The sequence below is a fragment of the Dermacentor variabilis genome, chromosome 1 (assembly GCF_050947875.1).
Source record: "Dermacentor variabilis isolate Ectoservices chromosome 1, ASM5094787v1, whole genome shotgun sequence".
Lineage (NCBI taxonomy): Eukaryota > Metazoa > Arthropoda > Arachnida > Ixodida > Ixodidae > Dermacentor > Dermacentor variabilis.
Genome location: NC_134568.1, coordinates 129965961 through 129988702, shown reverse-complemented (window position 1 = coordinate 129988702; position 22742 = coordinate 129965961). Strand labels below are relative to the sequence as shown.

At 44.1% G+C, this 22742-nt stretch overlaps 2 protein-coding genes across 3 annotated transcripts; both read right to left on the bottom strand.

The window, feature by feature from the left end:
- LOC142584640 (nose resistant to fluoxetine protein 6-like) lies at window positions 1–10978 on the bottom strand. 2 transcript variants are annotated; one of them, XM_075694793.1, is made up of 13 exons: window positions 10705–10978; window positions 9477–9564; window positions 9313–9395; window positions 8711–8887; window positions 7942–8035; window positions 5932–6015; window positions 4585–4750; window positions 3867–3949; window positions 3631–3753; window positions 3358–3478; window positions 2935–3121; window positions 1844–1986; window positions 1–279 (listed from the first exon to the last, which is right to left on the bottom strand). In XM_075694793.1, exons 3-13 carry the CDS (start codon window positions 9368–9370, stop codon window positions 82–84), a joined length of 1434 nt encoding a protein of 477 aa, XP_075550908.1. In that variant the 5' UTR covers window positions 9371–9395; window positions 9477–9564; window positions 10705–10978; the 3' UTR covers window positions 1–81. The 2 variants fall into 2 exon arrangements, with proteins under 2 accessions (XP_075550908.1, XP_075550903.1); XM_075694788.1 differs by having other exon boundaries at window positions 9313–9564.
- A 159-nt stretch (window positions 10979–11137) lies between these two features.
- On the bottom strand, window positions 11138–21101 carry LOC142584824 (uncharacterized). Its single transcript, XM_075695148.1, has 2 exons — window positions 20848–21101; window positions 11138–11379 (listed from the first exon to the last, which is right to left on the bottom strand). Exons 1-2 carry the CDS (start codon window positions 21095–21097, stop codon window positions 11138–11140), a joined length of 492 nt encoding a protein of 163 aa, XP_075551263.1. The 5' UTR covers window positions 21098–21101.
- Window positions 21102–22742: the final 1641 nt, after the last annotated feature.

Below are 22742 nucleotides of genomic sequence, written 5' to 3'. Positions count from 1 at the left end.
AACCTTGTAATTTATTGAATAATCAAGTACTTACAACAATCCGGACATGTGAAATGAGAGAACAAACGCGACCCCTTGAGTTTAGGCGGTGCCATTGCTCACTACATCAGAGGATGGTATTGTTGCAGTTTCATTTTCTTGAGGAGAAACTTTAGGACGAGAGGTAGCGGTCTTCCTGAAAAGACATCTTTCTATCTGCTGTGTTGGGCCATCGCAAATTATGTACAGCACGTAAGCCAACGCAACGCTGAGGCCAAACGTTCCAATGGAATTCCTCAGCTGAAAAGATGCCACAGAAAAACAGCTCAGTTTTACATAATGTTAGTGTCCACTTGTTCTCAATTTACATGAATGCGACTGACACGCTGCTTTGTATATCGGTTCACCGCGAATGTAGTACTTCGGATCGACGATAAGTTATTGTTACGTTCTGCCATCTGTCTCACTCTACTTGACTTAAAACATCACCCACATGGCAAGAAATAACTTTTTGGATTCCTTTAAATGTTAACCTTAATGCAGACACAGCTGATTCCGATGTTATCATAAGAACTGTGGCGTCACACACAGTAGCTCTTATTCCGCGATGAATTTGGAAATGTAAGCTTGAATTGGTTTCAAATAGTGCTTTATTTAAAAAACTTCCAGACTGGACGCCTGTAAAGTTATTAGTTCGTTTGATACATTGCAGTCTGACTGTCTGGCGAATATAAACTTTTTCGAGTACTAATCAAATACGAATAGAAAGTATCGAATATTGCATCAAGTGTCGAATAACAAAACGTGAACTCACATATTTAAAGAACGAATATTTACTTCGGTATTAACAGGCACTGAATAGAGCAAAAATACAGCTAAGTATTGGGAGCAAATTATCAACTTTAAGCACAAGATCACTAATTGTCATTAAAATTGCACGACTAGCCTCTCAACAACTTTAGAAACTGGTTCCGAATTAACTTTCCAAGTGAGAATGGTTGCTCTATGACTTTTAGAAAAAGGCTAAGTCAACCGTTCCCGTAAAATGGAAGAGAACTTGTGGGGGAAAAAAAGCTGCTGAAAGACATGCGTACCCTAAACACATGTAAAAGGGCCCGTTGGAAAGGAAACATCACAGGTTGTAGACTAACAGATAAAACTACTAAAATAACTAGACTTCTATAAATACTAATTAACAGACTACAATAAAAATTCCGGATTATCATGTAGGCTGTCATTGCGAAGACCAACACAAAGCTTGTACAGCCCATGTTGTTTCTGCATTGCTAAAAAAATTTTGCTCAGGGCTTTACATCTGATAATTTGCAATGTTTTATGTAGCAGACGGACCGTATTAATCAGAATTTAATAGTCGATTGTCACGAAAGATTTGGTTAGCTTTGAAAATTCGAAAATAAAGAATATTTCCCTTTCAAATACGGATACGAACAGTTAGAATGTAATATTCGATTCGTATTCAAAACTAATAATGTTCGCCCGCCCCCAATTAAACAAGAATAAGGGAACGCGTTGGGCAAGAAGCTTTTCTGTTTCTTATATTCATTAAGGTAACCACAAATGTCTCTTTCAGTACGTCTGTTTAACGCATAGGGGGATAATTATTGGTTTAGCCCCCTATTACTGATTTGTTGTCCGGGCATCGTCGCATGCACCGTGTCGTTCTATATATATATATATATATATATATATCGGTATATTGGCTTACATTCCAATATTATTTGCTTAGGTCAAGCTGTTCAAGAATGTAAAGCTGATTCTATGAGGCTCCCGTAGCAGCCTCGTAATAACGATACGAAAATTGACAACAGCGCTGGCAAACCTACGCATAAGCTGCAACACATACTTGCAAAAACTCGTCCACATTTATCGGTGTCTTCGTATTCGCCATGCGCAGCAGATTAAAAAGAAGGTGCGTGAGGTAAATTCCGTAGGTGAGCCGTGACAGCAGTAGGAACGCCTTCCATGCTAGGAATTTGTACAGGACACCTTCGTAAAAAGAATTAAAAAGAAAGAAGAAGCCATTGTAAGCTCACGGAGGGGAAAAGGATGCAAAATACACATCTTTACATGCACGTGACTAAACGTACGCAACGTGCAGCTAGCTATGCACCGTAAGATCAATACCTGCACAACGCCGATGACGACCATAAACACTTCAGCGTTCTAGAGGCCATGAAAAAGGCAAAATCTCTCTGACATGGCACGCCACTTCGAGTGTGTTTGTCTCAGATAATGGCCTCTCCTATTTCGCTTCCAGATCTCAGTGACTAGGCTGCACTTAATTTAGGGATGGTTTAGGCTATGGGTCAAGCGCGTTCCGCCGATAACTTTGCTAAAATCTACCGCAGTTAGCATTACGCCAATACTGCCACATAGTCTCGAAAAGTTTCAATTCATTTGATTTTGTGTTTGTTCATATACACTTTTTAGCAATGCTTCTGCCAATGGTTAGCTAAAAAAGTTAAAAATCGCAGCAGTAGAATAATAACTAAATGTGGTTGTGTTTACGGCAAGCTGCAAACTCAAGTACTGCCGTTTTTTTTTTAAGCGTATGCGAATTGGCGTAGGAGTCCGTAAGCGCTTTCGTGTATTTAATACGAGTGACAAATATAGATATCGACGCATGCTGGCAGCTCCTGGGCCTGTCTCACCGATACAATCAGTTTCCTGACCACGTTTTTATCCCTTCAGACAGAGGAAGAGAGAGAGACCGTCAGAACGTTTGCTTAAAGAAATTAGAAGGCAAGAGCTCTGTGTACTCTAGAGAGACACTCTGCGCAGGGTCAAGGAACGCAGGGAACAAGACGTGAGTGTGATCAGTGACGGTAAGCACACACGTTCAGCGTTTGAAATGCTGCCATTTTGCTGGCATAGTCTTCAAATTAGGTATTGGGGTCAGAGAAAAGCACAGGTGCGTATAAGAAGCTCACGCACTTCCTTTTCCAGTCGCACAGGCAATGAAGGGCCAAGACAGACCCAGTGCCCAGACAAGTCTGTGGAAGCCTCCGTACAGGGCAATAACAGAGTCAGCGGGGAAGCGACCTCCATTCCAAGGAATCGTCACAAACATAACCGCGCACAGGAGACAGGCCGACAGCAACCAAAGAAGAGCTTCTGTTCTCTGTAATGGAAAGAATGGCATTTTGAGCTGGAGCAAATAAACTCCTTCAGCTAATTAAGCCGTTTTGAAAATTCTTGTACACTCGGTATATGAATGCAGTGTGTGGTATTGTTTTAGCAGAGCAACATGCAGCAGCGGTGCACTTCGGCGACCATGTCCATGTCTTGCACACTGTTGTATGCGCTTGCACACAGTTGTGTGCGTTTCCGACACCCATCGTGGCTTATGTGTACTACCTTGTGCAGTAGCTTCCCTTTCAGTCTGTTTGCGAGAAAGCCACAGACAGTGCCGCAGACGTACGTTGGGATGTGGACAAATGGCTTGAAATGAATGTATTCCAGCGTGTTCGAAAATCGTCTAAAAGTAGAGAAAGCAATTATTAGTCGCGGATGAAGCCTCAAGATGACGTCTCTGCAAACTTAAATTGCGCCTTTAATTTCGTGCTGAGAACTGTTCTGCATTTTTGGACGACGTGACGTCTTTTTCAATAGTGACAAGATGGCCAATACCTCACATCACTGTTTCCGAAGGTGATTCCGTGGAACAGCTGCCAAAGATAAGTTTGCGCCGCAGCTAAACTAGCGAACGCTGCACATGTCACGAAAGCCACAGCAAAGCCGGCTTTCTTATTCCTGAAAAAAAGAAATAAGTTAGAAGAAGGAGGAGGAGTGGAGGACGCGAGAAAGGTGGTACCCGTGGTTATGACTCTATTATTATCTTCTACGGCCACTGAGTAATATCATACCTATTCAGAAGCACCGCCAGCGGGAGGGCGACGGCTACAAATATCTGCATATCAGCAGCAACGTACCAAAGGTGGGTTAGGCACTGTAATTGACAATAAAAAATAGCGACAGCAACACGTAACGTTAAAGGCGCATGTTGCCGCTTATTTTTCGTCAGCAACCACATGGGAATATTAATACTATTGCTGCAAAGTTATTGATACCTTCGCTTGCCCTCGAGGGAAGGATGGGGATTGGGCTTGACAATATGTTCTCTCGATCATTCATTTGCAGTTATAATTGGACAATTTCTCGCTTGCTGTGCCAGTGAAATGCACAGTTTCGATGTTTCCTTAGTGAAAGCGGGAAACCACACTAAGTTGGGGATATTGATTGACTGATAAAGCACAACTTTCCAAAGCAAGACATTGGCTATGTGAGGCGTTGTATATGGGAGAAGTCGGCTTTATATTAATGCGGATCAACTCGTGTTCTTCAACGTAAACATAAATATAGGTACACGAACGTTTTCGTTCGTGTTTAACTATAGAACGATATACTCACTGTGGGCTATATTCGCTGTATTCACAGTTCGGTCATGCCTGAATGGCTGTCCGGATTAAATTTCTTAAAACTGCTGAGTCATTTTACACGTTGCTCAGTCCGATGTTTCGTGGTCTCGCGCTGGTGTGGCGGCTCATTTGCACGGTCTACAACTGACGGCAATGAATCGCTTACCATTTGGTCCCGAGGCATGAAGTCGTTAACGTGCACCAATAAGGCCCACCAGTTGGTGTAGCAGCCGCTCAACTGCTGCGGCAGCAGTTCCGAATCGGCAGGGCCGTCGGCAATTAGGGGCACGAGGAACGCCATGAGCACAACCACCATTACTGGACACGTCAACCTGGACGACGTTGAGCAGCCAGCGTATTTCGGCATACTATTCATCCACAAGCTTTAAACGGTATGTCTCGCGTTGTGGCACGCGTGCAAACAGTAATCGCCGCACAATGCAGCTGTTAATTTTTATCTGAAGTCAGCACGAATTGTGGATCCACAATGTAAGCCACTAGAATGTAGCGCCAACGGACAAGATAAACTGCAGCCGTGCTTTACACTTCATTGCTGAAGCCCGCGCTCTCACACTGACGTGAAACCTGGTTGCTGACGTGCACCTTTAGAGATCATATGATTGACACATCAGATCGCAATACGAATCACGTCATTCTCTTTCGTGCGGGAACACAAAAATACAAAGCAGTATGTGTTGCAACTGCTGTAAACAGTTTGCCTTTCCATCTCTCCCAACGGCACACAGCTGTAATTAAGAATGCCAACAGGCCCGTTTGCCATGAACGGTCGCAAAGGTGTACACCAATAACAAGCTCCGCATTGTACATATCACATGTGCCTGTTAGCTTAATGCTTTAAATTCACAGTCTGAAAGATCGCGGCTTCAAAGACGTCTATGAGGCTGTAGCCTATTTTTCGTCTCCTTCCAAGTGTTAAAACAAATTGCGTTTATAGACAGAATAGAAAATTTACAAATGAAAATAAAGAAAAAGATCTGCTTTCGCCCAGGGTTCGTTCTGTCCGTATCAAACTGCCTCTACGGTGTACGTAGAGATGAAGCTCCAGATTACTGGAATCATTGGTCAGAACTTACCGAAAATTATTATTTCCTAAAATTCGTCATGCAAATGCTTTCCCTATGTAGCAGTGTCAAATACTACCGCAATGGACAATTAGCCGTGACAGTTCTTCCGAAATGAGTAGGTTGTGTAATTAGGAGCGCAGGAATGGGATAAATGTGACAGAAGTCTGACATGTGCAGTCGTAGCTTATTTTTTGCTTACTTTAATGAGGACAGCGCGGTAGAAGGGTAAGAAAACTTGAAAAGTTAAATATAGCTAGCTTTTGTAATAATTATGTAGAAGTAGGGAATTAACACGTAACGTTGAAGCTTTCATGCACTCGGCCACACACACCATGGGTAAAATAACAAGCGGAAGGAAACATAGGAAGTACTAAATTGGTAATTTAGAGCACACATTATCTGTTGTATTCGAAAAAAAAAGTGCTCACCTTATGTACCTACGAGCGATTGCCACTGCAAACGAACGTATGCATGGAAGTGAGCCAGCCATGGAAAATGACAAGGCAAAACCACTGTCGTAGATGAAAGAGTGAGCATTGTAACAATAAAAATCAGCAGTAAGGAAACAGGAAAATAACCATAGCTGCAGCAATGGAAAGCACAACATTTGGCACGTAAACTATAATTAAGAAATTTTTGTTTCGTGTTCATCGTCGCCACCATCTCTTTAGGTCCATTTATATAATAATGGAATATTTCGCCAAACGCCAATAGCCTAGTTTTTACTTCGAGTGAGCCTAATCAATAATGGCAAGTTTCCTGGCCTTATCATTACACGTAATTCTCTGCCGTCCTCGATTGCGCTTCTATGCCCTAGCACCCATTCTGTTAATTTAACGTACCACGGCCTATGTGTTCTGCCCATGACATAACCCATGGAACTCCAGTACTTCATCCTTATTGCTATCGATTAGTAATACTAGAATCCAAACTTTTATTTGATCTGGTGTAACGGAGTCATTTACCGCCTTAAAGGGTTCAGCGCGTAGGAAATAAAATTCAGATCTGCAGGCGAGCGCAGGAGTTACAATTCGCAAAAAAACTCGTCGGCAGACTCATTCAAGGGAGTCAAAGTAAATATAGTATTCGGTAAGCTTGTAAACACACTCCTCTGAGTAAAACATGTGTTTTCATGCAATACCAGCACAACCTCGGAAAATTCCAACGTAAGCGCTAGTGCTTTGTTTTGGAGATGTGCAGCAATGCATTATTGCATTACACTTACACAATACATTATTTCATAACACGATGCACTTAGTGTATTGAAAAGTGCGCTGTTTATTTTTTTCGGTGCTCATTTCATCATTGTTGGTCGCAGAAAGTGCAGGCATAAATCGTTACCAATTCATTTTCATGTACTGCCTAGCAATCTGGAGCATTATCTTTGTTGCGATATGTGTGTTGCGGTGCACCGCATATTTTACTGTAAATGATGAAACTCTAAATGTATGCTTGATGTTAAGTGGCACAATGGCTGCTCAGACGATTGAGCGCCAAGACAACTCGGTTGGTAGTGTGCGCTTATCTTGTGCATGTTTCATTGTGTGGTTTAGCGTTTATTTGCACAATCTATCGGTGCTAACAGAAATGCACCTGCTAGCCCTCCAAGATTTCCTAATGAAATTATATGCTTCTTGAAATTATTGGGCAGCCTCTTAGACTTGTCCAGGAGTTTCCGGGTATTCGGTGGCACTAAACTTCTCCCAATGTTCTCCAGGTGTTTCGAAGGGCTCTTCTTAACATCTCCCGATATTCTCCAAATGTGTCCAGGTGTATGTGACCCATAATTTCTCTTCGCCCTGATTGAGTTAAGGGAATGAAATAATCACGGGAACCCGGTGATCTTTCTTTTTTTTTTTCACTTTCGGCCCCTTTTGTGAGGTTGGTTCACGTAGGCCGGATCAGTTTGTCCATTTCTTATCAAATTTGCAAGTGTATTAATGATATTTACCATATTGTTTGCGTTTATTGTCTCACTTTCAGACAGTACTAACCTGCACTAGTGTGAAGTCTTTATTGTGTTGGAGCAATATTAAAGCATAAGCGCGCACCGTGCGCCTAACATACACCAAACTTCAACAAGCTGTGGCAAAGTTGCGAACTCAAACACTATTTTGACGCACTAAGAACGTTAAATCTATATACACTCAAAAGTATTATGGGCCGTAATTTTTGCGCACTAATTCTTTGCTTGGTGGCGCGCGCTTCTGAGCTTCCTCAAAGGAAATATCTTCTACCCGAGAGTAGCACGAAGCTGCAAATTGGAACTCACGCGCGCTTCTAGGAAAAACTGCATTGTGGTTTGTATTGTAGCGCATGAATATCTGATTTCTCCTCGTTTATAGGGAAATACGGTTGCGAACATTATGCGTTCGACCCACATTCCTCGTGCTCTGCAATACTGTCACTACGCAGCACTACTAAAGTCAATGACTCACCTCATGTAGAAAAACGTCGCCACACTTAAGACGCCGTTGGTGATAAATTGAAACCAAGGCTTCGATGACAATCGCATCAACTCAAAGGGGCTGTCTATGGAAAAACAAAGAGAATAAAATCTTTAATTTCTTAACATAAATTATTGGCCTAAAAAAAGGAACTGTTGACTGTTTTGTGTTTCGGAAACTTTTTTGTCGTATGTGGTCTATTTTTAGACAATTACACCAATTTTTACGCTTAATTCTGCAATAATGACAGAAATAATCGAGCGTGGTGCGCATATGTTTGAGACTTATACTGAGGCAGTCAAGTAACCTCCTGCACCTTGTCCTTTTTGCAAAAATTGTAGCGTCTAATTTTTAGATGACCCAAAGTCACTGTCCACGCTTTAAGCTACGGAACGTATGTTTAAGAGCCTGCTACTACCGCTTAATAAAGTCGCAATAATATCAGTGGGGGAGCAATCTTTTACCGACAGGTTTGCCGGTTCTGCAGCAACGTAGCTGGGTCACTGCAGCCATCTGCCGACTGCGTTGTCAAGCGTAAAATACAAACATGCCACTGCAAGAAACCATCCCAATGGGCCGGCTGAATGAAGGGGTTCAGACTTTTGTACTTCTAACCCCGAACTCAGATGCACACGCTTATGAATCTGTATCAAAATTCGTGCAGTTTTTGAAAGGGCAGCGTCACTTCGCAAAGCCAGATACAAATCTTACAAACAACGAGAGGGATTGGCTGAAAGCTTTTGAAAATGATGATACTTACGCAAAAATTCTGCCTGAAGGGCGATGTACTCGTGGTCGAGCAAAACCCAGTAGGCACAAAATACTTTCAGGCCGCTCAAAAATAGGAGGGATTGATTCAGTCCTGTATTTTCTGTCTTCAGGAGCGTTCTCGTATTCGATATTGCAGAGAAAATTATTACCGTCCTCAGTAATGGCCCTGTCAGATAACGCAAGACAAAGTAAACATTCAAAAAAATTGTACTCGTAGCAAAAGTACACGTGGAAGGCCAAACGATGGAATTCATGAAGTGAAATAGGGCGTTGAATTGAGTTAAAATTGATCTGAAAGGACAACCAACGCCTTTAACAGTTTAACAGGTAGACTTGGTTTGTCATCATGACAACATGTTGGTTAGGCTAGAGGCGTCGCATGTGCTCATAGGTAATACAGGTCACTTTTGGTGGCCGCAATATTCAATGAAGAAGGCTACTTTTGCCACTAGCAACATCCGACGATGGCGGCCTACTTGCATGAGTTGCAACTACTGGCGGTAATAAATATGCCTGCCATGCCGGTTCTATTAGTCGTAAAGTCATGTTTTATTCTGTGTGTATATTGTTATGAGAAAGCGCGCGCCCTACCTGACAAGCAGTCGTGGTCCGTGCTCCACTTTTCAATTGCAGTTGCCACAAGCACCATGCAGACGAGTGTCGAAAGAATCGTTCTGCGCAAAGTAGAAAATGCCGCAAGTCAGCGCATGCTCCTTTAGCGACTGTCTGGTGTTTTCCTTTGACAGTTTTCTCACACTGAAAACACCTGTGCCCAAGTCCACGCTTTCGCTTCGCCGGACCTGCACCCTTTCACGGAAGCCTGAATCCCGTATTGCTGTAAAACTAAGACAGTCGTAATGTGTTAGTCCACCAATCGCAGTAACGTGGTAGTGCTCAGAAGTGGAATATCCAGTACGATTTTGAAAGCAAGGCGCAGCAAAAGGAAAAATAAGTGATAACAGGCACTATAGGAAAGGAGCGCAAACGCACAACTTCATTTATTGCACAAAGCGTCCGTGCAGTAGTCTCTCACTTTATTATTCGCATTTACTATTTGGCCTACTGACTGCCCTTTCAGCCCCCCCCCTCCTCCCATTAGCATAACCTTGACGTAAACCACAGCTTCGAGGGGTTCTAATGGGTAAGCAATGAAGTACCTGCTGCAGAAGGTTTGTGGTCTCGCTCTATGCGTTAATATACGATATCACTGCAGTGAATTCGTTTCTTTGTTGTTGAAGTCTGTTATAAAGCGAAAACCTTTTATTTGGGCATCTGGTATACTGACACCTGATGCTAGCTGGTTGTAATCGGTTATAAAGTGTTTTAGGTAAATTATTACAAATAATCATTTTCTTTAGGTTGTTCGAACTGGCTGTACTCGTAGAACTGATGCTACAGTACGATGAACTGTAGTGACACGAAATTATTATGCGACTTTTTTTCACCAGCATGCACACTTGCTCGACTTAGTAAACAGTTGAAATGGAAGCTTTTTTCTGCTGATGCTGAATTTTTTGTATGGCAGCAGTCAGCTACAGATGTATGTATCCCGGCAATCCATTATAAAATATGTGCAGTTAGGCACAAGAAATTTATGGGGTAGTTCGCCCTGCACAAAAAATAGCTGAAACAAAAAAAATTATTATCGTACATTCGCGTAAAAGAGCAAGCTCATAGCGTAACAAATATTAGATGTATTCGGCCCTGCGTATGTTGCTTTTCGTTTGAAAATATAGATGTCGAATATCTTGGTGCATTTCAACCATCAGAGTGAATGAAAGAGCGCGTCATGCCTCATGACAGCAGAATTACGCGATTATCCCTTTTATGACTGCTGTAATATTATTATTTTATTATTCTTCCCGTTAGAATTTGATTTCGTATTATCAGATAGCATATTTTCATGTTACCATACACAAAAGCATTACAGAGAATAATGTTCTCAGTATCGGATAAATAAGAAACTGAACCGAACAACCATACCACCCGAGACCAGTGCGTTCAGGTCAGCGACTGTGCAGGCAGACGGCGTGCAAATACCGATACGCACGCTCTGTCTTCCACTCTTCGTGTCCGCCGTGGCTATCAAGGGGCTGAAGCGACCCTGAAAAGATGTATGTTGCGCTTTTGGAAACTATGTCATGTAGAAGCTAAAGAGTGCGGCTGAGAACAGGTAGAACCAATGTCGATGCGCACCAAGCCATGTTAACAATGAGCTTTTCTTTAATGTTTCATAGGTGCCAAGAACTAAAATATCAAGAACGAGTGTCGCCCTTGCTGATGCCTCTTAAAATACTGATGCCCGTTTGTACAGTTTCCCAAAGGAATAGCTGAGTTACTGTTCCTGCTAATGAGTTGACTGATAAGGAGTTATCGTATCTCGGAAACCCAACCGTTGCAAATACGCTGCGCATTGTCAAAGTTTCCCGACGTGGTGGTGATTGCTTGCCTGCAAGTCTCCATCTTGGTTAAAACGGCGAACAATTTCTTCCATTACGTGACGAGGTGGCTGCAAAAAGAGCGAACAATATTGGCCCTTGATGTAGGCGTCACCATTCCGGCCGCGGGCTGCGGTGTGTAGGCATTGTTCGTAGCCGCCGAGGTTCACTACTCCACCTTCGAGTAGGTTGCTAGGCATGAAGCCATTGGCAAGGACCACTGAAGAAGTAGGAATAAAAACGAAAAAAAACAAAAGTGAGCTTTTTGAGGAGTCATGTACCTGCATGATGAGCAAGATAAACACGCAAATCATAGTGTTTCCTTTTCTCAGGTTGCACATTCGACATGGCACCTAGGAGAGTTCTTTAAAGGGAAGCGGAAGAGTCTGTAGAATTCAATAAGACGCTCATATACGGATGCGGGAACCTTATAAACCATGACGGTAAAATTTTGTGGGGGATTTTTCACTTAGGAGCGACGCAATCGTCGGTTAAAATTGCGCTGTAGCTCCGCCCTCCGTCGAGCGCCGCGTGCTGCTGCTGACGCTGACGATGCGAGCGGAGACCGGAAACCGCGGCGCGGTGACGTCAACACTGGTGTTCTGCTCCTTCGCAGTTTCCGCGACCGTTCCTGACCGGGCTTATTTCTGCGTGCGTGCCGTCCTAATCTGCTTCGCTCGACCCTACATTCCTTTGTTTGTGTGTATATAGGAGTGGTAGTTGACGTGCGCAGCATCAATTGAACTTGTAGGCCGATCATGCCGGCGTTCTGTGCAGCCTACGCTTGCACGAACACCAGCGGCCGCGACGATGTTTCGATGTTCCATTAGTTCCTGCAAGACAAGAAGCTTTCAGCTAAGTAGGAGGCTGCTGTGAAGCGAAACAACTTCAAGCGCTCAAGAACAACAGTGTTGTGCTCTAACCACTTCCGTGACGATTACTACCGGAGTTTATCAATAATGCGTGCTTTGGGTTCTCCTAAAAAAGATAGCACGCTGAACGGAAGGTGCATGTTTATCTCCCACCCTTGACGCAGGTTTCATCGCCAAGCGCCGCGAATTTTCTATTCGCACGTGTGTTGTGAAACAGCCTGCATGAAGCTACCATAACGCAGTGCAAGAGTAAAGTTTGCATGTGTTGGAAAGCCTGCTCACGCCAGGACGCTGCGCTCCCCCTTCTCTCGCACACAGAGAAACCGACCATCTCACGTAGCTTACGGAATCCGCCGGTTACGAGTAGCGTGCGGATGGCGCGCTGATGAAGGTTCTATACTACACGTGCTACAACAGCCGGTAAACTTTTCCCGCGCTTAAACCGTCTGTGTAGATTGCCGACAGCTTTGGGGCAGCGCACAAATGCCGGCCTGTCCGGACAGGCCGCCATTGGAATATGAACCTGGCAACGTTTAACGCTAGAACGTTATCTAGTGAGGCGAGTCTAGCAGTGCTATTGCAGGAATTAGAGGGCAGTAAATGGGATATAATAGGGCTCAGTGAAGTTAGGAGGCCAAAAGAAGCATATACAGTGCTAAATAGCGGGCACGTCCTGTGCTACCGGGGCTTAGCGGATAGAAGAGAACTAGGAGTCGGATTCCTGGTTAATAAGAATATAGCTGGTAATATACAGGAATTCTATAGCATTAACGAGAGGGTGGCAGGTCTTGTTGTGAAACTTAATAAGAGGTACAAAATGAAGATTGTACAGGTCTACGCCCCTACATCCAGTCATGATGACCAGGAAGTCGAAAGCTTCTATGAAGACGTGGAATCGGCGGTGGGTAGAGTGAAAACTAAATACACTATACTAATGGGCGACTTTAATGCCAAGGTAGGCAAGAAGCAGGCTGGAGACAAGGCAGTGGGGGAATATGGCATAGGCACTAGGAATAGCAGGGGAGAGTTATTAGTAGAGTTTGCGGAACAGAATAATATGAGGATAATGAATACCTTCTTCCGCAAGCGGGATAGCCGAAAGTGGACGTGGAGGAGCCCGAACGGCGAGACTAGAAATGAAATAGACTTCATACTCTGCGCTAACCCTGGCATCATACAAGATGTGGACGTGCTCGGCAAGGTGCGCTGCAGTGACCACAGGATGGTAAGAACCCGAATTAGGTTAGACCTGAGGAGGGAACGGAAGAAACTGATACATAAGAAGCCGATCAATGAGTTAGTGGTAAGAGGGAAAATAGAGGAATTCCAGATCAAGCTACAGAACAGGTATTCAGCTTTAACTCAGCAAGAGGACCTTAGTGTTGAAGCAATGAACGACAATCTTGTGGGCATCATTAGAGATTGTGCAATAGAAGTCGGCGGTAACTTCGTTAGACAGGATACCAGCAAACTATTGCAGGAGACGAAAGATCTGATCAAGAAACGCCAATGTATGAAAGCATCTAACCCTACAGCTAGAATAGAACTGGCAGAACTTTCGAAGTTAATCAACAAGCGTAAGACAGCTGACATAAGGAAGTATAATATGGATAGAATTGAACATGCTCTCAGGAACGGAGGAAGCCTAAAAACAGTGAAGAAGAAACTAGGAATTGGCAAGAATCAGATGTATGCTTTAAGAGACAAAGCCGGCAATATCATTACTAATATGGATGAGATAGTTGAAGTGGCTGAGGAGTTCTATAGAGATTTATACAGTACCAGTGGCACCCACGACGATAATGAAAGAGAAAATAGTCTAGAGGAATTCGAAATCCCCAAGGTAACGCCGGAAGAAGTAAAGAAAGCCTTAGGAGATATGCAAAGGGGGAAGGTAGCTGGGGAGGATCAGGTAACAGCAGATTTGTTGAAGGATGGTGGACAGATTGTTCTAGAGAAACTGGCCACCCTGTATACGCAATGCCTCATTGCCTCGAGCGTACCGGAATCTTGGAAGAACGCTAACATAATCCTAATCCATAAGAAAGGGGACGCCAAGGACTTGAAAAATTATAGACCGATCAGCTTACTGTCTGTTGCCTACAAAGTATTTACTAAGGTAATTGCAAATAGAATCAGGAACACCTTAGATTTCTGTCAACCAAAGGACCAGGCAGGATTCCGTAAAGGCTACTCAACAATAGACCATATTCACACTATCAATCAAGTGATAGAGAAATGTGCAGAATATAAGCTACCGTTATATATAGCTTTCATTGATTACGAGAAAGCGTTTGATTCAGTCGAAACCTCAGCAGTCATGCAGGCATTACGGAATCAGGGTGTAGATGAGCCATATGTAAAAATACTGGAAGATATCTATAGCGGCTCCACAGCCACCGTAGTCCTCCATAAAGCAAGCAACAAAATCCCAATAAAGAAAGGCGTCAGGCAGGGAGATACGATATCTCCAATGCTATTCACAGCGTGTTTACAGGAGGTATTCAGAGACCTGGATTGGGAAGAATTGGGGATAAAAGTTAATGGAGAATACCTTAGTAACTTGCGATTCACTGATGATATTGCCTTGCTTAGTAACTCAGGGGACCAATTGCAATGCATGCTCACTGACCTGGAGAGGCAAAGCAGAAGAGTGGGTCTAAAAATTAATATGCAGAAAACTAAAGTAATGCTTAACAGTCTCGGGAGAGAACAGCAATTTACAATAGGCAGCGAGGCACTGCAAGTCGTAAGGGAATACATCTACTTAGGGCAGGTAGTGACGGCGGATCCGGATCATGAGACGGAAATAATCAGAAGAATAAGAATGGGCTGGAGTGCGTTTGGCAGGCATTCCCAAATCATGAACAGCAGGTTGCCGTTATCCCTCAAGAGAAAAGTATATAATAGCTGTGTCTTACCAGTACTCACCTACGGGGCAGAAACCTGGAGGCTTACGAAAAGGGTTCTACTCAAATTGAGGACGACACAACGAGCTATGGAAAGAAGAATGATAGGTGTAACGTTAAGGGATAAGAAAAGAGCAGATTGGGTGAGGGAACAAACGCGAGTTAATGACATCTTAGTTGAAATCAAGAAAAAGAAATGGGCATGGGCAGGACATGTAATGAGGAGGAAAGATAACCGATGGTCATTAAGGGTTACGGACTGGATCCCAAGGGAAGGGAAGCGTAGCAGGGGGCGGCAGAAAGTTAGGTGGGCGGATGAGATTAAGAAGTTTGCAGGGACGGCATGGCCACAATTAGTACATGACCGGGGTTGTTGGAGAAGTATGGGAGAGGCCTTTGCCCTGCAGTGGGCGTAACCAGGCTGATGATGATGATGACAAATGCCGAAGATCGCATTACCGCTTACGTTCTACGAGGAGGCATGCAGGAACATAACACTACAGTTGTTTGCCCGGAAACGTACTTACTGAAACGCTGAATGCAGCTTAGCAAAAAACATACTCGCCAAAGAACAGTTCCAACACAAGGAGATGCTAACACTTCGCCTTCGTTCGCGTGGGAAGCAGTGCTTGCACCAGCGTTTTTTGCTTCGTGGAGAGGCCGGCTCTTCGCACTCGGCTCGTACATGTAGGGAGTAAAGTATAAACCCCTTACAAGTGATCTTGCAGGTGACAGCGACAGCGCGACAAGCGAGGCGATGTCTGTCGCGTTCACTCGTCGCCGGCAAGCCGAACTCCACGCGAGCGACGGCTTTGAGAGACGACTTCCCGGTGTGAGGGCAGCAATATACGCGCCGAAACTAGCGTGACGCATGCTTTATCAATTTAAGTTGATGTATTTTACTGAAGAAGGAGCATAAAATATTTCTGAAGGTCTTGCACTAGGTTCTTATTTTTCCATGTGTAAAATTCAATAGTTTGCTCGTTCCGTGCGACAAACAGTAGTATTTGAGCTATGCACATCCAGTTTCGGCTTCGCACTATTGGCTAGTCGCTCATAGCATTTCCGGGCGACGAGCGACGAGTTCTAGATTTCTAGAAATGAGCGATCGAGCGACAACACCGAGCGATCTGTTCAAGCGACGGCCCGTTTTGTCGCTCGAAGCCGTCGCCCGTCACCGTCGCGCGCAAAATCGCTCTCATGGAGTTTGGACTTAACGCCGAACTCCTCAGAGAAACGCAAGCTCTCGAAATTTTTTATCACCGTCTAGCAAAACACCACCAAGCTACCTTGAACCGTGCTTCGTGTGTAGCGGCAGCAGTCGGTCCGGACGAACACCATTGTTGACGTCACGAGGCGCCCGACCAATCACAGGCGAAAACGAGGCGCGCGAGCTGGGCGTGTCTGCAGCTGCACTTTTCGTCGAAATAAAATATGTTTGCGCTTTCTTTCGCTCAATTTCGATGCGATAATCGAATTCAGAGTGTTGAAAACCACGACGTACTGCTTTTCACTCATTCTTTCTGAAAAAGCTTTCAGCTTCCCTTTAAGGGAATAATTATAGTATGAATAGGCTGATAAATTGACCAACAATTTTGTTAAATTGTTTAGTTTGTTAACGTCCGCACTCTTTGGTTTATACCACAGCCATAGGTTCATGTATTACTGTAAAAAGAAAATAAACGTATAGCAGAGCGTTGTTTCAAATAACGGACCTTTGGGGCCCAGCACGCTTCTCATCGATCGCTGTATGTAATCTATCTATATTTGTAAAAAACGAGACCAGCCTTATTAACGCGAGTAAAAATACGTGTAGTACACGAAAGCGATTCACGGAGTAGAATTATTGCTGGCTGACATGCAAAAAATCGCCGCGCAAGCACTCCATATAGATGGTTAACTAGCAAAGCTGAAACGTGCGGCCCCGAAGTTTATGACTGGGTTAATCCCGACGGTTCATTAAATGACGGATTGGTAGGCTGCCGAATCCCGGGTACGCAATTCCTGCTTGTGCTCGACTGCACGAGCCTATTATTGTGCACGGGCTGCAGCATCGACACGGCGTAGACGAGCTCGTTTCCGTTTCTGCTCGTGGCATTGCTCACCGAAAGCTGCCTGCTCCTCAGGAGTTCGCATGACGTGTGGCCTACCCATTCCGGAGCCGGATAGAAACTACTGCGCGCATGCTCGGCTGCGACGGAAAGCAACGACGTCACTACTGGCCCAGGCAATTGTGCGACTCTCTTTCTCTTTTTTTCTTTTTTCGCGCATGCGCATGGGATTGCACCGGAGGAGTTTTCGGCGCGCAGGCGACTGACGGATGGACGAATCGGCTAGCCATATACCGCTTCGCTGTAGTATTATTTTTACTAGGTACTGCGTAAACATTGAAGCAAAGTGTATGTAAAGTCAGCGTCAAAAGCTTACGGTGTATGGCTTTCACGAATATTTCGGATTTATGCTTTGTTAACGCCATGCAACTTCTAACTTTATAGATCACTGCGTTGGTAACGCAGCCTACAGCAAACAGCAACTCTGAATTTGATGCTATATACTGAGGCTTTCCGCGAATTCAGTTGTTTCGAAAATATTGAGAACCGTAAGGTTTTGTTGACCATGGCCCACCGCTTTGTTGTTGGGAGCGAAATATTCAGAAATTGGACGAAATAATTAAAAGGGGGCGAAGGTATGGGTGGCGTGCCATAACTGCCTGATTTATTCAAGCAGTCACTGGAAAAAATTATCTCTTTCAGGTGTCTCTATGTTTGCAGATTCAGGGACCAGTTTCAGTTTTAGTGAACAGCGACTTTCTTCTGATCACTAATGATCAATCAATCAATTCAAACAAATGATTGATTGACTGATTTATTTGTTGTTTGTTTGATTGATTGATTATTTGATGGATTGCTCAATTTATTTATTTATTTATTTATTTATTTATTTACCATCCCAAATCGAGGCAGGGCTGAGAGAAGCCATGGTGGAGATACCCCGACAAATTCTGACCCACTCCAATTCTTTAAACTGCTCCCCCAGTGCGGTTCCCGAACGTTTTACTTTCCACGCCATTGGAATGCGGTCACTGTTCCAAGGATCAAAGGTTCGACCTCACGCTTAGTAGCAGAGTGCTGCACCCACTGAGTCACTGTGGCTGGTTCTTGAAATAAGTTGGGCCATAAACAATACTTGCTTACACGTGCACAGTATCTTATAGACGTAAGGCAAATCAAGATTTCACTGCTTGCTTACATATGAAGAATATTCTATGGAAGCTGGTGGCGTGCATGTGGGTGTTATGTTTTAAGCATATATAACAAGATAAGGGACAAATTTCTACACACCATGGGTGTCGTGAAAAAAAATGGATTTTATGTTTTTGTTTTGTAGCACTAGCGCACATCTTCAGATCGAATAATGTAGCGGCCAATAGCATGTGAAACCGATATAGTGCGCTTTGCTATTTTTCTCTTCGTGGACAAAATGTCGGAAAATTTGTGTTTTGCAAGATACTTCGGGGGTGTTAAGAACTTTGCTTCTTACGTTACAACATTCCCTACATCCAAAGGTGTATCTAGCTGCTGATTCACTGATTCGTTATAATTGAGCCCCGAGCATTTAAAGCAATAACATTTGAAGCAATGTCTGTTTCACAGGTACGTTTACAGTAAGAACATTCACTGTTTGCTGTTTCACGCTCCTGTGCGCACATCTCGTCGCATTCACAACGTACTTAGTTTCGTGCGCATTCATGGCCAAACGCAGGCATTTAACTCATCACCGCTACCTATTGCACATTGGAAGAGTCTCCCGGATCACATTGCATCCATCTCCAATCGTGAAACATTCCGCGATAACCCGAATTCGTTGCGTATCAATATTGTAAAACGATGTTGCACTTTGCTATTTTTGTCATGTAATTGCTGTTGCCGCCCATACTCAATGCCCTTCAATGGGCATTTAAGGTAATGTAAATAAATATAAATAAATAAATAAATAAATAAATAAATAAGTTATGCAGGTCCAACGTGCACACTTTGGAACCTATGTGAACCAAAGCCTTCGTGAAGTCGTTAACGAAGTGTTATAAAACTAATCCAATGCGCACAATCGTCTCTATTTTCATTCTATGCAACGTACGTGTTATCTAAAGCACCGTATTTGTTTAAGCAGCACACAGGTCACAACTTTAAGTTCGGGCAGTATATATTTTTATGCACTACACCGTTTACATGGCACTATAAAGCCCTATAATTTCGCGGCTCTATTTGTTTGCGAATTGGGAGCTTCGGGCAAATTCATGGCTACTAAACTTAACGATTTCAGGCTTCTGCACCTATGGTTCGTATGGGCCACAAAAGCTCCTTGCATTTCTTTATTACAATTTTTCGATTTTTCGAAACAGTGCAGTACAGTGCAGTACGTTGGCACAATCGTGGCGCAGCTGAAACTGGGAAAAGGTGACAAAGCGCTCCTAATGGCTTAAAGGCTGGGTTTCGTCATTTGTTTGTCAAGCTATGTACTAACAAGCACAGCACCTCGACCCTTCAACGTTAATGATAAAGCCAGTGCTCGCCGCCTGGCCCAACATTTCAGAGGAATGGCATAGCATTAGCTTGCGCAGCCAAGTAAATCGAATGCGCCACGCGGATAATTAAGCCCCGTCACAGCTTTCTTTTTTTTCTTGCATTTAAAGCGTAACTCATTTGCACACTTGTTCAGAACACCTAGCAACGCCTGTCTCTTTCTAATTTAGATATTCTAAAAATACCCCAGTCATAAATTAAAAAATAAAGAATTCATCTGATGGAGCAGCTCTTGCTTATCTATGCCATTTTAGCACACTAAAATCCATCGCACATCCCTGGAATCGATACTGGGACCCTGGGCTCATGGCATCTGCGACTTCCAAAGACACAAAAGGGTGCCAGCGTGCACCTGCCTATATATATATGACCCTTTGTGGCGAACTGAACAATGAACGTTTCATTTCATGTGTGTCCGTGCGTACTGTGGACTTTTCTTCTCCGCTCCTTTTCTCATTTTTCAGTCCCTCTCATCCCTTCTACAGAACAGGGTAGCCAATTTGGCTAAGCCTGGTTAACCAGTCTGCCTTTTACAGCGGAGCTGCCTATGGCTAGCCGATCCGTCGTTCCGTCCGTCTGTCGCCTGTACGCCGAGGACCCTTCGGCGCAACCACATGCGCATGCGCAAAAAAAAAAAAAAGAGAACAAGACAGGAGCGCGATTGGCTGCGCCAGTAATGTTGTCGCCGCTCTCCGTCGCAGCCGAGCGCGTGCGCAGCAGTTTCTCTCCGGCTCCGAAAGGGGTAGGCCACGTGTCATACGTACTCCTGAGGAGCGGGTAACTTTCGATCAGCAACGCCGGGAGCAGAACCGCGAACGAGCTTGTCTACACCATGCCGATGCAGCAGCCCGGGCACAAAAACGGGCTCGTGCAGCCGAGCACTAGCAGCAACTGCGTACCGAGGATCCGGTAGCCTACGAAGCCGCCGTTTAATGAATCTTCGGGATTTACCTAGTAATAAACATGGGGGTCGCACGTTTCAGCTTCGCTGGTTAACCGTGTGTACGAAGCACTTGGGTGGTGATTTTTCTTATGACGTCTCACTCTTTTCGTAGTGTTCAAGTATACGAATGTGGAATGACGTCAAGAGTTCGGGGTTCGGTGGCACGTAGCTTGAATAGTTACAGCGTGAAGTGACGCGACCTTCGGGCAAATGAAAATGCGAGAAAAAGCTGCAAAGCTAACGTTTGCATGTCTGTACAGCTGTCAGCAAATTCTGAATGTCGTTTTCTTTCCACTCAGAAGTATGTAGAAGGTGTGAGTTAGGAGAGGATTTGGCCGGGATCAACAATGAGAATAACTGTATTTTGTGCGAGATACTCACTCTTGATGAGCCATGACTCCTGGCGCTTCAGTGCGGAGAACATCTTCAACAAGGCGGATGTACATGGCACGCTGATGTTGCCGTCAGCTGCCACTTCAGAGGCTGCAGGCCACACCTTCTTTAGTAGCAGGTCGGACACATCGGTTAGGTCTTTTTGAAGATTCGTCCACTGCTTTTCAACTGCATCCGTGGAACAGCGTTGCAGCGCCGTTAAGGCAGTCCAAATCAGCAAGAGCTTCGACACCGTCATTCCAGCAAAGTGTCGCACAGCTCTCTAAGATCTCAAAGGCCAGAGGCGGAAAACCTCCCGAGTGCAACCCGGAAGAACTGCTGTGTTTATCCTTGCAAATACCCATCGCTTGTTTGCTTCCGCCAGGTCAAACATGTAATTCAAATATACGTGTAGTGGGGTTTAACCACCTTTCTCTTTTCTGTCCAGACTTACTTTGTCATCGCTAGGCTTGTGATCTGCATTTGAGTGCAGTTTCGCTTGCGAGCACTTCAAATGCTAAGTACGTAGCATTTTTCTCATTGTTCATGCTCGTTATCAACGCACCTTCTCGTGGATCCCTGCGATAATTTTTTACGCTGCTCTACCTTGACTCGGCTACTGTATTTTACCACGCATCCCGCAGCAGTGGTTTGAGCTGCACTAGTTGCAAGTCACATAAAACTTGAATAGTTCATTTTGCGCAGTGAACGAAACGAAAGGATCTTCGTTGGTTTTCCGCCACAACAATACATCCGAATAATTTTTGTCCATCAATCTTTGCTGGCTGTATAGCCAGCAATGATTTCAGTTTTCTTTACAAGTTCTTTAACCATGGACACTGTCCCCACTGGAAATCGTGCCATATATACCCGGAATCAGTGCGAAAAAGAAAATGCCTCAAGCAGCTACTTATCAGATAGCTTTGGAATATATGCACAAAGAATACGCAGCCGCAACGCACATTTTCACAGATGGCTCTACAACTCTACATCGTTCATCATGCGGACTTTTTGTTCCCTCTACAGGGCAACGATTCTCGTTTCGTCTTGAGCGAGCGACATCATCTACTTCAGCGGAGCTATATGGCATTAAGGAGGCCCTTGTTTATGTACTTCGACAGCAGCCGCCAAAGACATCGGTGATTTTCACAGACTCAAAAGCAACCCTACAAAGTATGTGGAAAAGGCCCAAGCGTTGCAATAATCAACCAGCAGCATTTGACATTGCTGATCTTCACCACAGGGCTAAGATTGCTGGGCATTGCATTAAGTTCCAGTGGATACCTGGCCATGCCGGCATTTCGGGAAATGAAAGAGCGGACGAAGCTGCCAGAAGTGGACTCCAGTACCGCCAGTTCAAAAGAAAATTTTTTACAAAAGCCGTCGCTTCAAACATGGCAAAAAAAAATATGGCTATCAAGAAAAAGACCGCATCTTGAATCTGCCGCTTCACCAAGATAACTTCCTGCGTTACATTAACCCAAAAATGAGACCGAAAATTCCACGACCACTTCCTCGACACTTAGAGACGTTGTACCATCGTCTTCGACTGAACGTGGCATACACGAACAATTATCTGTACCGCATAGGACTTACCACTAACCCATACTGTGATAACTCTCGCAACTTAGAGACAATTGAGCACATATTACTAGAATGCCCCGCGTACCGCGACGAGAGACAATTTTTTGAGCACCAACTGGACATGATTTGCCACGAACCGTTAACGTTACCGAGTATCTTAGGTCCAATGCCCGGCCCTTCAAAAACAGCTACGGCTTTTGGATTTATTGTTCAAATACCTGACAGAAATTTGTCTAATAGGAAAGCTTTAAAAATTGCACACTTACTATAGAAAAGCCTAAATTTACCCGCCATGTCACCTGTAAATATTAGTATCAGGT

Excerpts from the sequence above, each read along its gene's own strand:
- LOC142584640 (XM_075694788.1), bottom strand. The coding sequence starts at position 9,370 with ATGGTGCTTGTGGCAACTGCAATTGAAAAGTGGAGCACGGACCACGAC. Across the intron at positions 8,036-8,710 it reads CCTTCAGGCAGAATTTTTGC|ACAGCCCCTTTGAGTTGATG; the intron begins GTAAGTATCATC and ends GTTTTTCCATAG. Across the intron at positions 3,754-3,866 it reads CTGGCGGTGCTTCTGAATAG|GAATAAGAAAGCCGGCTTTG; the intron begins GTATGATATTAC and ends TCTTTTTTTCAG.
- LOC142584824 (XM_075695148.1), bottom strand. The coding sequence starts at position 21,097 with ATGACGGTGTCGAAGCTCTTGCTGATTTGGACTGCCTTAACGGCGCTG. Across the intron at positions 11,380-20,847 it reads GGAGTCATGGCTCATCAAGA|TGGTCCTTGCCAATGGCTTC; the intron begins GTGAGTATCTCG and ends CTACTTCTTCAG.